The sequence below is a fragment of the Cetorhinus maximus genome, chromosome 27 (assembly GCF_964194155.1).
Source record: "Cetorhinus maximus chromosome 27, sCetMax3.hap1.1, whole genome shotgun sequence".
Taxonomy (NCBI): Eukaryota; Metazoa; Chordata; class Chondrichthyes; order Lamniformes; family Cetorhinidae; genus Cetorhinus; species Cetorhinus maximus.
The window spans coordinates 28459955-28474724 of record NC_135905.1 but is presented as its reverse complement, the minus strand read 5'-3'; the positions used below and the strand labels follow the sequence as shown (position 1 = coordinate 28474724).

At 41.9% G+C, this 14770-nt stretch overlaps 1 protein-coding gene and 1 long non-coding RNA gene across 7 annotated transcripts in view; one reads left to right on the top strand and one right to left on the bottom strand.

Annotated features, from left to right (window-relative positions):
- The window catches only part of micu1 (mitochondrial calcium uptake 1), a 99503-nt gene extending 92872 nt beyond the window's left edge, over positions 1 to 6631 (top strand). For 5 of the 6 annotated variants that reach the window (XM_078530950.1, XM_078530946.1, XM_078530948.1 and 2 more), the window contains 2 exons: positions 2813 to 2969; positions 4798 to 6631. In XM_078530950.1, coding sequence (XP_078387076.1) covers positions 2813 to 2969; positions 4798 to 4849 — 209 coding nt within the window. In that variant the 3' untranslated portion in view covers positions 4850 to 6631. The other variant, XM_078530951.1, reaches the window with a different exon arrangement.
- Positions 1 to 10579, bottom strand: part of LOC144668667 (uncharacterized) — a 32310-nt gene extending 21731 nt beyond the window's left edge. The window contains exon 1 of the long non-coding RNA XR_013573529.1: positions 10491 to 10579. This is a non-coding gene — a long non-coding RNA (uncharacterized LOC144668667). The remainder of the gene's footprint in view (positions 1 to 10490) is intronic.
- Positions 10580 to 14770: the final 4191 nt, after the last annotated feature.

Below are 14770 nucleotides of genomic sequence, written 5' to 3'. Positions count from 1 at the left end.
TCTGATTTCTGATCCTATGTAATTTCTGATCATTGGTACTTTGGGATTATCTCACCCCGCCCATTTTCCATTGCTCAATGAACAAGTTTGGCTCACTTGCAGTGTATGTTGAAGTTCCTTCATTTTATAAGCACAGGTGAATAACAATCCCCATACAACACCAAGTTAATTTGCAATATAAAGAAAAACATTGACTGTAAAATCCTGATTTAAATGCATCAGGACCACTAGTTATCATAATGTGCTGGTTTCCTTTTTAAACGAGTGAAATGCTGGGAATCTAGAAAAAAGTCCCAGCTTGTTTTCGTTGCAGGACATGACCTGAGCAGTACATCTGGTGTCTGAAAAGATTAATGAGCAGGGAGAAATTCTCTATAGAAATCAACTCAGCATTTAGCTGTGCCAGCTGGAAATTGGGAGAACCCCAGAGCTCCTTGTTTAGCAATGGAAAAAACGTCCCTCCACTTTCATCAGTGAGAATTTTTAACTAGGAAAGCTGGTGGTAGCTGCCAAGGAGTAAATTAGTTGTGCGCACCTCACATCTTGATATGTATGAGGCCTTAAGCCAACACTGCTTTTTTATTATTCATTCTTGGGATGTGGGCTTTGCTGGCTGGACCAGCATTTATTTTGCATCCCTAATTGCCCTTGAGAAGGTGGTGATGAGCTGTCTTCTTGAACCGCATGTGGTGTAGGTATATTCACAGTGCTGTTAGGGAGGGAGTCCCAGGATTTTGACCCAGCGACAGTGAAGGAAAGGCAATATATTCCCAAGTCAGGATGGTGAGGGGCTTGGAGGCGAACTTCCAGGCGATGGTGTTCCCATGTCTCTGCTGCCTTTGTCCTTCTAGATGATAGCAGTCATGGGTTTGGAAGGTACGGTCAAAGGAGGCTTGGTGAGTTCCTGCAGTGCATCTTGTAGATGGTACACACTGCTGCCGCTGTGTGTGGTGGTGGAGGGAATGAATGTGGAAGAGGTGCCAATCAAGCGGGCTGCTTTGTCCTGGATGGTGAGGGGCTTCTTGAGTATTGTTGGAGCTGCACTCATCCAGGCAAGTGGAGAGTATTCCATCACACTCCTGACTTGTGCCTTGTAGATGGTGAACAGGCTTTGGGGAGTCAAGAGATGAGTTACTTGCCACAGGATTCCTAGCCTCTGTCCTGCTCCTGTAGCCACAGTTTTTATATGGCTAATCCAATTCAGTTTCTGGTCAATGTTAACCCCCAGGATGTTGATAGTGGGGGATTCAGCGAAGGTAATGCCATTGAATGTCAAAGGGCGATGGTTAGATTCTCCCTTGTTGGAGATGATCATTGCCTGGCACTTGTGTGGCGCAAATGTTACTTGCCACTTGTTAGCCCAAGCCTGGATATTGTCCAGGTCTTGCTACATTTGGAAATGAACTGCTTCAGTATCTGAGTAGTCGCGAATGGTGCTGAACATCGTGCAATCATCAGCGAACATCCCCACTTCTGACCTTATGATGGAAGGAAGGTCATTGGTGAAGCAGCTGAAGATGGTTGGACCTAGGACACTAACCTGAGGAACTCCTGCAGTGATGTCCTGGAACCGAGATGATTGACCTCCAACAACCACAACCATCTTCCTTTGTGCTAGGTAAGACTCCAACCAGCAGAGAGTTTTCTCCCTGATTCTCATTGACTCCAGTTTTGCTAGGGCTCCTTGATGCCACAAGATGCTTATAAGCTACTTGGACCTGTGTAAACAGGCCTGGCACAACAACACAGAGCTTCTATCGTCCAATCTAGATTTAATTTTTTTTTTAAATGGACAGTCTGTTCGGGGAATGATTTAATGACTGTAAAACAGACAGATGGCAGCCTCTATTCACCATGGTGAGTGGCTCAATTACCAGAGAATGCAAGTTACAAATGAGGAATTCAAGAGTAAGAAAGGAAGTTGGGTAGAATTACTTTAATGTGTACTATATTTGTGGAACAACATGCCTGAAAATGTCATTGAAGCAGACAGTATAAATAAATTTCAGGAGCAGTTGAATATAGTTGTGGAGGCTCTGGGTTCTGGAGGTGGGGCGGTTGCAGAGGGGGTGATGTGCGGGCAGGGGGAGTTACTGGTGCAATCATATTTACTTCAGCCTAAGAGACTCCCTTTTTTGTCGATCCTATCAGTTCTCCGAATGTTGGGTGCCCGTAGCAGAGGGAATCACATCATCCTACATCCCTGTATCATCAGCTGTAATCCTGTGATATAAAAACACCTCGAAGCTCTTTTGGCAACATTACATTGGTAAAAGAAAAGAGGATTTTGTGAGATAGAAACAATGTATTTCCTCAGGCGAGTTTAACAGCTGACTGCAATGTGCTAGGACATCACCATCAGCAATGCAGCAATCCCTAAGCACTTCAGTGAATTGTCAGTCTACATCATAAGCTTAACGCCTGGAGTCGGGCTTGAAATCAGAATTGGCAGCACTGCCAGCAGAAGCGAGCTGACACTTGGGAGAAACCACTTGCATACTTTTTGCTTGTTTTTGATACTGGAAAGTTGCGTAAACTATAACAATGTTTCATCCAAATCACAGCTTAGTATATCTCTACTTACTCAGCTTTTTGTTGCAACCCATCCAGTTACTTGCATCCTTTTGGCCACTAGCTCCTGTGGAACCAGCAAAATAATGTTCAAATCCCGCTCGCAGTGGGACAGAACTAGTATTATCCGAACGTTCCCACTGCAACCACACCACTGCTTTTGATTTCCAATATACAGGTATTCACAGGACTGTGGGTAGCCATTGCAGATTACTGATCGAGGTTTGAAAATGTCTTTCAGGAAACGGGGAGCTGAGCAACAGGGAGTTCATCTCCATCATGAAACAGCGGCTGATGCGTGGACTGGAAAAGCCAAAGGACACCGGCTTCACTCGGCTAATGCGTGCCATGTGGAAATGCGCGCAGGAGACTGCCTGGGACTTGCCTTATCTAACCAAGTAAAGAGAAATAGGGATAGGTCAGTTAGACAGCAACCTGGAGCAGCTTTAACACAAAAAGCTCTAAGAATTGTCAGGAGGACTGAACTGGGATGCCTTAACCCGTGGGATGTTAAGATGCAGATTTTATTTTCAATTATGATTTTCTTTTTTAAAAACATGGGAATTTTTCATGTCGGATCCAATGACACAAAAGTGTTACTCAGTAGATTTCCAAGGAGCAATCTACTTCAAAACATTGATAGGTAGAAGAGGCTTGTTATTAATCTGGTTGGTTTGTTTCTATCTGTGTGCAACCAGTACTGGAAACAGGTAACTCCATCATTCATTATTAAGCTTAAACACCACAGAAATTGCCAGTTTCTTCATGAGAGACTGTTCTCCGATTGTTTGGAGTCACTGTGAGTGGGCTGAATTACTCAGAGATTCACAGATCACCTGTATGGTTAAAGTGCCACAGTGACTTTTATACAGTTTGTGTTCCGGTGTGAGTCTCTCACATGCAGTTTGCATTCTGTGATCTGAACACCTACCTACCGTGTACCACAGTACTTGTTAGATTCAAGATGATGCTGAACATAATCTAAATCGCTTTTCCTCACGAGAGGGGGAGACGGCACTGTCATATTTTATTCACCAAAAGGGACTCTACTAATTTGATTTGTAGTCCCAATGATGCCCCTGGTCCCTAAGTAGTGGGTATTTATAGTGGGCGGGGGGGAGCCACCATTCCGTCCCCAACTTCTGCCATCAGCTGTAATGCTGTAATGATCCTTACAGCTCAATGGCCATATTACATGGGGAGCCAACATGTAGAAAGAGAAGACTTTATGAGATAGATAGAGTGAGCTGGCTGCAGTGCATTAGGGCAGCACCTCCAGCAATGCAGCAACATCTGATTACAGCAGTGACTTGTCAGTTTTGGACTGGGGCTTGAAATCAGTTGGCTGTACTCCCATCTGAGGCAAATTGACATTTGAGAGGAACCATGGACCTGGTATTGCATTTTTGTTTGCACGCACTCAATACTGGGCTCTTGTATAAATAGTGAGTGTTTCGTCTAAATCAGTGCTCATTACATCTCTGCTAACTGTGCTTCATCATATCTCATCTAGTTACTTGGGTCCTGTTGACCATTATTATATTTGAAACCACTAAATTAATGTTAAAATAGACAGGAACTTCCTGTTGTGATTACAGTACATTTGAGCTTCCTCTTGGAATCATTTTCTCTGCTACATTTTTTCCAGTGGGCTGCCTATCAACTAAGGTTTGCTGTTTTCTGGAACAGCTTCCCCTTTAAGATACTAATGTTACAAATAAGTAATTGTATACTATTACTGTATAATGTTTTAAATCTGCAGATAGGATCTGAAATGGCACTTTCCAATTGTGTTGACTGTCAAGTGCCTGCTGTGGAGCCTTGAGCCTTTCAATGTCACTATCTCTTCCTTCACAGTACCTGTAAGCCAGAGGCTGAAAATTCTAATTCCAATTCTGATTTGTTGCTTATTATGGATTTGAGTGTTTGCCATTGTTCAAGCAGTCTCTTTAAACTTCCCACTGCTACTGTTATTTAGAAGTGCATAAATTACTGGCAATATCAGCAGGCAAACCTTTAATGCATTTGCATGGCACTCCCCTGTCTGCTGTTTTACTGGATGAGTTCATACACAGTGTTCAGCACCAATATTCAGTGTCATTTAAAGGTTTGCTCTTGGGCTAGGAATGAGTTCTTTTCAGACAGTTCTTTAGTAAATATGAATGTAGAAACCAAAAAGCGCAGTCTGAAATAAATGTTTTCCCTTAGTTATCACTTTATTTTCAGGTGTTTTAACTCGGTGTATCTCACCCACCATGATTTACAGATTCAATTTTAACTTCTGCCAACTCCAAGCAATCACTGAAATTCAGGTTCCTACAACAAAATGCTGAAGATCCCCATTTTCTATATGTAATCATTCGTTGAAGTGAGAAAATGTTGCTTAAGTAGCGGACTGAGGGATCAGCCCACTACTTACATACCTAAATCTTACATACCTAAATCAGCTGGCTATAGAATATTTGGGTCCATAGTAAGGAGATCAAGTATCGAAGTATTGCACCAGATAGAAGCTCTTGCAATGGTAGGTAGAACTGAGTTGTTGCATGTGATTCATGTGAGAGAATCTTGCACTTGTTTAATGCCTTATCACATACTCAAGCACCTGAATAGGCCTTCGCAGAGTTAATTATGTTGCAGTGACTGCTATTATGTAGATAGATAGTTTGCCACAGCAAGATCCCATACCCAGCAATGAGATGAATAGAACCATAGAACACTACAGCACAGAAAACAGGCCATTCAGCCCTTCCAGTCTGTGCCGAAATATTATCCCGCTAGTCCCATTGACCTGCACCTAGTCCATAACCCTCCAGACCTCTCCCATCCATGTATCTATAATTTATTCTTAAAACTTAAGAGTGAGCCCGCATTTACCACGTCAGATGGTAGCTCGTTCCACACTCTCACCAATCTCTGAGTGAAGAAGTTCCCCCTAATGTTCCCCCTAAACCTTTCCCCTTTCACCCCAAAGCCATGTCCTCTCGTGTTTATTTCTCCTAATCTAAGTGGAAAGAGCCTACTCGCATTTACTATGTCTATACCCCTCATAATTTTGTAAACTTTTATCAAATCTCCTCATATTCTTCTACGCTCCAAGGAATAAAGTCCTAACCTGTTTAATCTTTCCCTGTAACTCAACTCCTTAAGACCCGGCGACATCCTAGTAAATCTTCTCTGCACTCTTTCAATCTTACTGATATCGTTCCTGTAGTTAGGCGACCAGAACTGCACACAACACTCCAAAGTTGGCCTCACCAATGTCTTATACAACCTCACCATAACATCCCAACTCCTATACTCGATACTTTGATTTATGAAGGCCAGTATGCCAAAAGCTTTCGTTACAACCTTGTCTACCTGTGATGCCACTTTCAGGGAATCATGTATCTGAACTCCCAGATCCCTTTGTTCCTCCGCACTCCTCAGTGCCCTACCATTTACTGTGTATCAACTTTTGGTGGTGTGGGCTGTTAAAATCATCGTTCATACATTGAGTAAAGGATGAATCTAGAGCCACTCTTTTCCTCAATACAGGTTTATTCACAAAACCACATCACAGACTCCCCTTTACCCCCCCTACACTGGTGTAAACTGGTTCTTATCCACTTAAGAATAATTCCCTAGTCTTTCCCAATAAGCAACAGCTGCTCTCACTTACAAACTAAAGCATGCACTTCATTGTAACATGATTCCAACAGTAACATTGGCTGAGGGAGGAGTGTGGGCCTGGACATTGGGACTACTTCTTGCTCTTCGTTAAATAGCGCTATAGCATCTTTAACATAGACTTGAATGGCCCAGCAGGCAAAAAGGACCACAGCTTAACATCTCGAACAAAGAACAGTAGCCTCTGACAACATATTCCACGGGAGTGTCAGCTTAGTTTGTGTGTTGAAGTAGTGAAGTGAAACTTGAACCTATAACCTTCTGACTCACTGGTGAGAGTGCTGTTGTTGGTTAATGTGTGCATGCAATATATTGCTTTTGAAACTGCAATATACCAAGCTTTAAGCACCTTGGGACATTTTACTATATTAAAGGCACTATATAAATGCAAGTTGGTATTGTTGTCCACTCCTGATGCTTAATACAGTCAAGTTCAGCGCATGAAATATGAGAGGCACCAAAAGCCATTTTTTTTCTGGTTTTGCTGAATAAACATCTAAGTTTTGCTGTTTTTAATGTAGAGCAAATGTGGAATTAATAATCCCATGTGATCCTCAAGTGAATTATCCATTGAACTATTGAGCAATAGTGGCCGTCAGTGGAGCTCAGCATTTTCCAGACAGGTAGGGATCAATGTTGAGGCTAGTTTTGATCCGTGGTTTAACCACTTTTTAGCTCCAACTCATTGAAATTGACAAAGTGAAGCAAATGGGTCACGGGTTAAATATTTGGCTGTTTGTGCATCTTGGGATTCTCCTCATTATTGTAGTGCTGTCAACACCAATCACAAATGTACATGACCCGAGCTCCATTCAACTCCTGAGAATGGAGGCTCATTTGCTCATGGGCTTCCCAAACTGCTGTTGGAAAAAAAACACCTATCACTACCTAAACTTGCTAAACTTTCCAGGTGGAACAGCTTTAGTCTAATTCCTTAACCAGGTCACTGCACGTAATTATGTCACGATTTAACATTCCTGGAACAGGTTCTTACTCATACCCTCCCAACCACATCTAGTCTGCACTTAGATTGAGACAAGAACAAGCTATAATCCTTGGAGAGTAGTGCATGCAGGTTAGTTTGGCAGATACTGACTGTATCCCATTTCTCTGAACACGAAATGTAAAAGCTCTTTTTAGTGTGCTTGACCTGGTACATTCTCTCTTTTCTGATTATGAAAGACCTTGAGATACAATATATGCAACAGTGAACTCTTCCCAACTTTATCCTTATTAACTGCTGCAAAAATAGGATGTGTGCCAGGATTCCCATTAGATGTGATTATTATCTAGTAGCCAGACTTAACAGAACCTTTCAGCTGAAAGATATAATTTGATACTTGTTCTGTCTGACCTTTGGAGACTTGTCCTTTCCCATGGAACCCTTATGTGTTATTGTGCCTATGCACTGGAAATAAATGGGGACTAAATAACAATTACCATTTTCCACATTTGCCCTCCAGTGCCCCCTCTGAACTGAGATTACCATGTGACAATGAATAAGGGCAGTCTTGTGCAATGAGCTCATGCCCATCAAAATTTGGGTTGAGCCTGGCCAAACTCATTTCACATCGTGAATGTCTGTGTGCCCCCAGTCAGTCTGAACAGGAATGAAACCCAGTGTCTGAGATGGGAGGCCGTGCTACTAACTCACTGCACCACCCGGTCACCTTCTCGAGAATGTTTTACTTGCGTTTACTTAAATCCATGGTACAAACATAAAATATGCCAAAGGAAAACCACTGCTGGAAGTCTGCAATGCACTCGTGACTCCTCTGATTGTAGTTTATGCTGTTAGGCTGCCCCTCGTATAAGTACGTCCAGCAGAAGCAGGAACAAAATTAATTTAGAGAATCTATTTTAATGAGGTAATATAAGTGTACAAGATATTCTCATGCCCTCCATTACTGTAATACAACTTTTGATTATAACCATGGAATAGTACAGCATAGAAGGAAACCATTCAGCTCATTGAACCTGCACCAACTCTTTCAAAGAACAATCTAGTCAGTCCCAATCCTCTTGCTCTTTCCCCATATCCTTGCAATTTTTCTCCTTCAAGTATGTAGACATTTCCTTTTTGAAGGCTATAATTGAATCTATTTTTCTCACCTATCAGGCAGTGCATTCCAAATCCTAGCCACTCGTTGCATAAAAATAGTTTTCCCTCATGTCAAGCCTGGTTCTTTTGCCAATTATAAATCTATGCCCTCTGATTATCAGCTCTTCAGCCATTGGAAGCAGCTTCTCTTTATTTACTCTATGTAAACCCTTCATGGTTTTAAGCATCTATCAAATCTCTTTTGCCTTCTTTGCTATAAAAACAGTAAATAAAGAGAAACTGCATCCAATGGCTGAAGAGCTGATAATCAGAGGGAATAGATTTATGATTGGCAAAAGAACCAGGCTTGACATGAGGAAAAACTGTTTTTAATACAAACCCCAGCTTCTCCAGTTTATCCATGTAACTGTAATTGCTCATTCAGTGGGAATTAAAAGGCCATGACAGCCCCTAAAACAGATACACTTTCACTTGCTGTAGGGCTGCATTTACAGTGCTTGTCTTGAAAATGTTAGAAATATTGATACTATTTTAATAGTCCTGTCTTATGATTAAGTATTAGAAACACTGCTGCATTCCTTGCTTTAGTTCTGCATTTAGCTGTCTCTGCTGATCTCTGGCCAGCCAGCAAAGCCCACATCCCATGAATGAATAAAAAAAAACTGTCAGGCCATTTGTAAATGTGTATGTATTTGTATTCATGGGCGCAGTGCTTTCCTGCACTCACACATTGCTCAACTGAATTTGTGCGGAGAACACTTACTCCCCTTTCCCAGAGTTGAACATTATGGGCTCCTTGTTACTGCCCTGTGCTTCTAATTCCCTGTCTGGGAGAGATTTTGTTCCCCCTGTGTGGGCTGTCCTTATATTCTGGTTCATGAAAATGCTGCAGTAATCCAGACCATGTTAGCTAGAGTCATAGACTCATTATGACACGCAAGGAGGCCATTCGGTCCATCAAGTCTATCACAGAATTGATACCCAGGTCTCAGTTGAAATGTCAATGTTGTAATAAATAATCCCTACTGGAGAATGAAATACAATTTTTGCTCTCAATCTTGTCTGGGTCTCAGCCTGAACTTTAAATTGTCAATTTTGCATATGTTTTTCTCACCATTTGTTGTACAACTGATGTTGTGCACAGCCTTTGAGTAGAGCAAGCACAAAAATAACGAGACTTGTCAACAAAGCCCTAAACAACAAATATTCTCCTACAAATCACAAGCACAGAAGGTGCATGTACCCACGAAGCATGGTTTCCAGGAGACTTAATCACAAAATATCACTTGGTGATATTTTTATCTCTGTTGAGTTGCAGCTGCAGATGTGGTTCTGTGATGATCAGTGCCCAACAGGACCCTTCTTAGCATTAGCTAATGATACTCTGGCTCATGATTAGATAAGACTTGCTAAGTACTTTGCTGAATGAGGCCTATTACACACCGACTGGAGGAAACTAAACCTCGGTTTTAGAAGTCTAGAGACTGTAGGGGGTGGCGGGGAAAAGGTTTTTCCTCGAGTCACCTCTGTTTCTTTTGGCAATTATAAATCTGTGCCCTCCAATTATCAACCCGTCAGCCGTTGGAAACAGTTTCTATTTACTTTATCTAAACCCTTCATGATTTTAAGAACCTATCAGATCTCCTCAGCCTCGTTGGGAGTAGGATATTGTCGGTGTACATCAAGTACAGACAATTCCCTGCACTGCCAACCCTTGCTAACCTCAGTATTGTGGTTCTCAACTTTCCTGAACACGTGTGAAGACTGGCGGGGGCGTGTTTTTAAACCAAAGTTTTGCCTAAGAGCTCTATATATAAATTCTCTGTTCGAATGCAGACATCAGTATTGATCTGTTAATCACATTTGACGGTTAGGGTAAAGTAGCTGATTTTAGGTTCACCAGCGCCAGTGATGGCTGGATGAAATATTTACAGTAATGTAGGAATTTTACAAATTCCCTTACACTTTTGTTTGGGTATCAAAACAGAAATTGCTGCGAGCACTCAGCAGGTCATTGTCCACAGGGAGAGATGGGGCAAATTATTGTCAAAACTGAAAACATGTAAAAGCATTTTGATTGAATCAGAAAAAAAGATGGGTGGAAAACAAGTGAGAAGGTATTGGTGGGATGAACCATAACCGAAACGAAAAGCAGGAGACAGGCAGAAATCAAGCAATAGAAAGATACCTGATTCAAAGGTAATTTCAGTCGTTATCTAACTTCCATGTAGAGGTTTGTCGGGCTACGCACTGAGCCAAGCCGTAACCTGGAATATTCTGCAGCTAATGAAAATTCTAATTTCTAGTGACCTGCTCATAGAGTACATCCTCCTTTTTAAAATTGTAATTCTACAGCAGCAAAGTTCCTTTATTCCGCTGGGTAATGAGTTCCCGATTTTAGTGCACATCACTGAAGCTGAGAGAGGGTGGAGGGGGTTACCTATAGAGGTTTCCTCTGCAGCCTCACTCCACCCCCGCCCCGCCCACATGTTCCTCAATCCTATTTCTTAATCCCTTATATGACCTGGTTGAATTATGTGAAGGGCTGTTTCTTTCAGTGTTGCCTTGGTGGCGGCTAAACCCTAAATGAGAGCACTGAGATGCTATCAGCAGCTTGAGGTGTGTGGCAATTAACAGGGATTTCAATTTTACATGCAGCACTCCGACTCCATGGTACCCACCGAAGGGATTAAATTCCCATTCCCCCACACACCAGTCGCACACTTCATAGGTTTACAAGCAACCATGGGTAGGGATTGGGAGTGCGGCAGCTTTTGGCTGTTATATATATATATATATATACACACCTGGTCTGAGGAGGAGGAGGAAATAAAACAAATGGCAGAAAATCCGGAGGGAGACAATTCAATAGATAAAAACAAAAAACTACTGCGGATGCTGGAAATCCAAAAGACCAGACAATTCAATCCTGGTATGAACAGTCTGCGCTTTTGTGTACTTTGTGAAGGATCAATCATGGTTGCCAAGCTGCTTTTGAAATAAACTCCTTTTCATCTCCCAAGGAGAGTTTTATTAAACAGTGAGAGAGAATTAAGTGATAGCAGTACAACTGCCTCTGGTGAAATATGATCCCAGGCTAAGTGTTGGTTGCAGTGGGAATCTGCCACCTGCTGTCTCAACAGCGATGAAATCCCAGAATGACTTGTCATTGCTGAGGTTAGCATTTTATTATGCTTGTCTGCAGAGATGCAGCAAATTCAGCTCCCTGTGATTGGGAGGAGGACGAGGGAAGAGAAAGACTGCGTGCAGAACAAAACAAAAGCTAAGTTTGGCTGATGATTTGTACTTAACCTGTATTTTGTCTCTGTAAAACACTGCCTGATCTGTTGCATATTTATAGCATTCCCCTCCTCCCTCCCCACCCACCCCTACAACCTTATGGCTGTTTACTTCCAGAATTAGAACTGAACGAGAATAGATTGTCTTTGCTGCTGGTGACTTTATCACTAAGGAAATATCGTCGGTTTTATAACAGTCACAAAACAGAATCTGAAAATGGAGCAATCATCAGAGTGTGGGTCAAATGGCAATGTGTGATATTGTTCAGCTTTGCAGTGAAGTAAGACTGGGGCTTCAAACTTGTCTGTTGGAGTTCCATCCAAAATACTTTGTAATAGGTCATACATAAAAGCTTCAGAAAAGCACTGCCATGTGTGAAACTCTCTAGCATCACAGAATCTTTACAGTGCAGAATGAGAATATTCAGCCCATCAAGTCTTCACTGGCCTTCTGAAAGAGCATTCCACCTAGTCCCGCTTCCCTGTCTTATCCCCATAAACTTGCACATTCATTCTCTTCGGGTAGCAATCCAATTCCCATTTGAATACCTCGATTGAGCCTGCCTCCACCATCCTCTCAGGAAGTTTATTCCAGACTCCAACCACCCTCTGGGCGAAAAAAAAATCCCTCACATCACTTTTACCCCGTTTGCCAATTATTTAGAATCTGTGCCCTCTAGTTCCTGATGCTCCCCTTGGGTGGGAAGTTTCTCACTCTTTACCCTTCCATAACCCTCAGGGTCTTGAATATCTCTACCAACTTTCCTCTTAGCCTTCTTTTCTCCAGGGAAAACAGTCCCAATCTCTCCAATCTATCCTGGTAGCTACAGTGCTTCATCCCTGGAATCATCCTTGTCAATCTCCTAAAAGATGACTTTACAGTTGTGGTTTCCTAAATGCGATGCTGTGATCTACCCACTGTAAGTGAGGCTGGCTGGGAGAGTGGCTGCGTATAAGGCCAAAGTCAAGCCACAGGAAGGAATTGAAAGGCAAGTCTGCACAGGCATCCTACTGACCTGGGGTGGTCCTTGTGGAGAGACCTGGAAATAAGCTAAATCATTGCCTATGGCAGGTACAAGAATGAAGACAAGAGACAAGTGGCTGCTGTGTACTGCAGATGGGAGAACCAGTCAATGGTGCAAGACTGAAAGAAATAGACTGTAGCATTTTTCAAGACATCCCCAAACATTTTTACAGCCAAGCAAGAACTTTTGAATTGTTGTCACTATTGCAAAGTAGGAATCACAGCAACCAATTTTAGCACAGCAAGATTCCACAAACAATGACGTGATCTGTTTTTTTTATTCATTTAACCGAATGTGTCCATTGCGGGGAAGGCCACCATTTATTTCCCATCCCTAATTGCGCTTCAGAAGGTGGTTGCAAGTGGCCTTATGAAATACAACTGAGCGACTGGCTGGGCCACTTCAGGGGGAAGTTAAGAGTCAACCCCATTGCTGAGAGTCTGGGGCCACGTGTAGGTCAGCCCACGTAAAGATAGCAGATTTTGATCCCTAAGCATATCAGTGAACCAGATTTTTTATTTATTTATGACAATGCATAAGTTTCATGGTCACCATTGCCGATATTAGCTTTTTATTCGATTTATTTAATTAATTGAAAATAAATCCTTGAGCTTCCACGGTGGGATTTGAACTCGTGTCTCCAGATCATTAGTCCAGTAACACAATCATTACGCTGCATTACCCCATTTTTAGCGATGCTATTTGTGGGATAAATGGTGATCACGACGTTGGGGAGAATTCCCCTGCTCTTTTGTGAAATAGTGCCATGCGATCTTTTACATCCACCCGAGGGGACAAGTGGGGGCCTTGCTTTAAGGAAAGACAGTACCACCAACTTTGCAGAGGACTTCCCTCAATTGGAGCGTATGCCTAGATTTTGCGTTCAAGTCTCTGGAGTCAAATACTGCATTGAAGCAGAGGCTAAATTGGAGAGACGGAGAAAGAAGGAAAAATAAAAAGGCAGGACAATTGCCAGTCACCAACTGATTAGCTTGTCACAAATCCAAGACAACCAGAGATGGCGAATATATAGAACAGTCTGCAGTCAGGGAGTCCTAGCTTAAAGAGGAAAGTGCAGAATGGTAGCCAGGAGCAGTAATGTATAAATGTTACAATGCCATCTTCAGTCAAGATAATTTTAACTGTTTCATGATCTTTGCATTTTTGTTGTGCCCTGCTCCCAAGTCTACATAGGAGAATCTTGGTGAAACATGTTAATCTTGGCTAATGATCTGACAGCACTGCCTGAGGCAAGGTGTTTCACAGATACTCTTTCGCAGCTAATACTTCTTTAAATGCATTGCTAACAAGCTGCCATATATACCCATGAAAAGATGATCCATGCATAAGATGCCCACCACCCTCCCTATGGCTTTCCAGCCAAAAAAGGATACATCAGTGGCAGAATTGGGTGTCAGCCATGGTTTAGTTGATAGCACACTCATCTGAGTTTGAAGGTTATGGTTTAAATTCCACTCCAGGACTTGAACACTGTCATGAAGCTATTAATGTATATAATATTTTGGAAAATATTTTTCTTTTAAAATAGAGGTTTGGTCTGTGGGTGTGTCTTAATTGGATTAAAGCCAGCTAGTCTGGGTGTTTTGATGTGTACTAGTTTTGCTATGTAAGAGAGATAACGTGCATTTGCATTTTTTTTGCATTTTCAAGAAGTGGGATGAAAATTATACCTAACTAGCAGATACCAAGCCATATGTTTATATTATTAATAAAATTGGTACAATGAAAGGAGTTTTATGGTTAGAGAGGTTTAGTTCAGAGGTTGTTGATACAATGAGAATTAATATTCATGGGGCAGTGTTAGGTATAACAAAGACAACCATTTTGGGTGTGCAGAGCAGAGGCAATGTGAGGTCAAAAAGCAGCTGCAAGCCTCCAACTGGCTCCACAGGAACCAAAGTGAAAAGAACCTCATTTTGAATTTGTAAGGTGAAAATGCTTTGTCTGGTGTTTGGTTCAGTCTATGGGTTGCTGTTACCTTAATGGAGACTAGTTTGGAAATTTGTTAAAAGTTATGAAAGTAGTAATTTGTAGCCATGTGTATATATATTTTAACCTGTGTAAATTAATAAAATGTTTCATTTAGTTTAATGTAAAACCTTGAGAACTGGTGGTCTGATTCC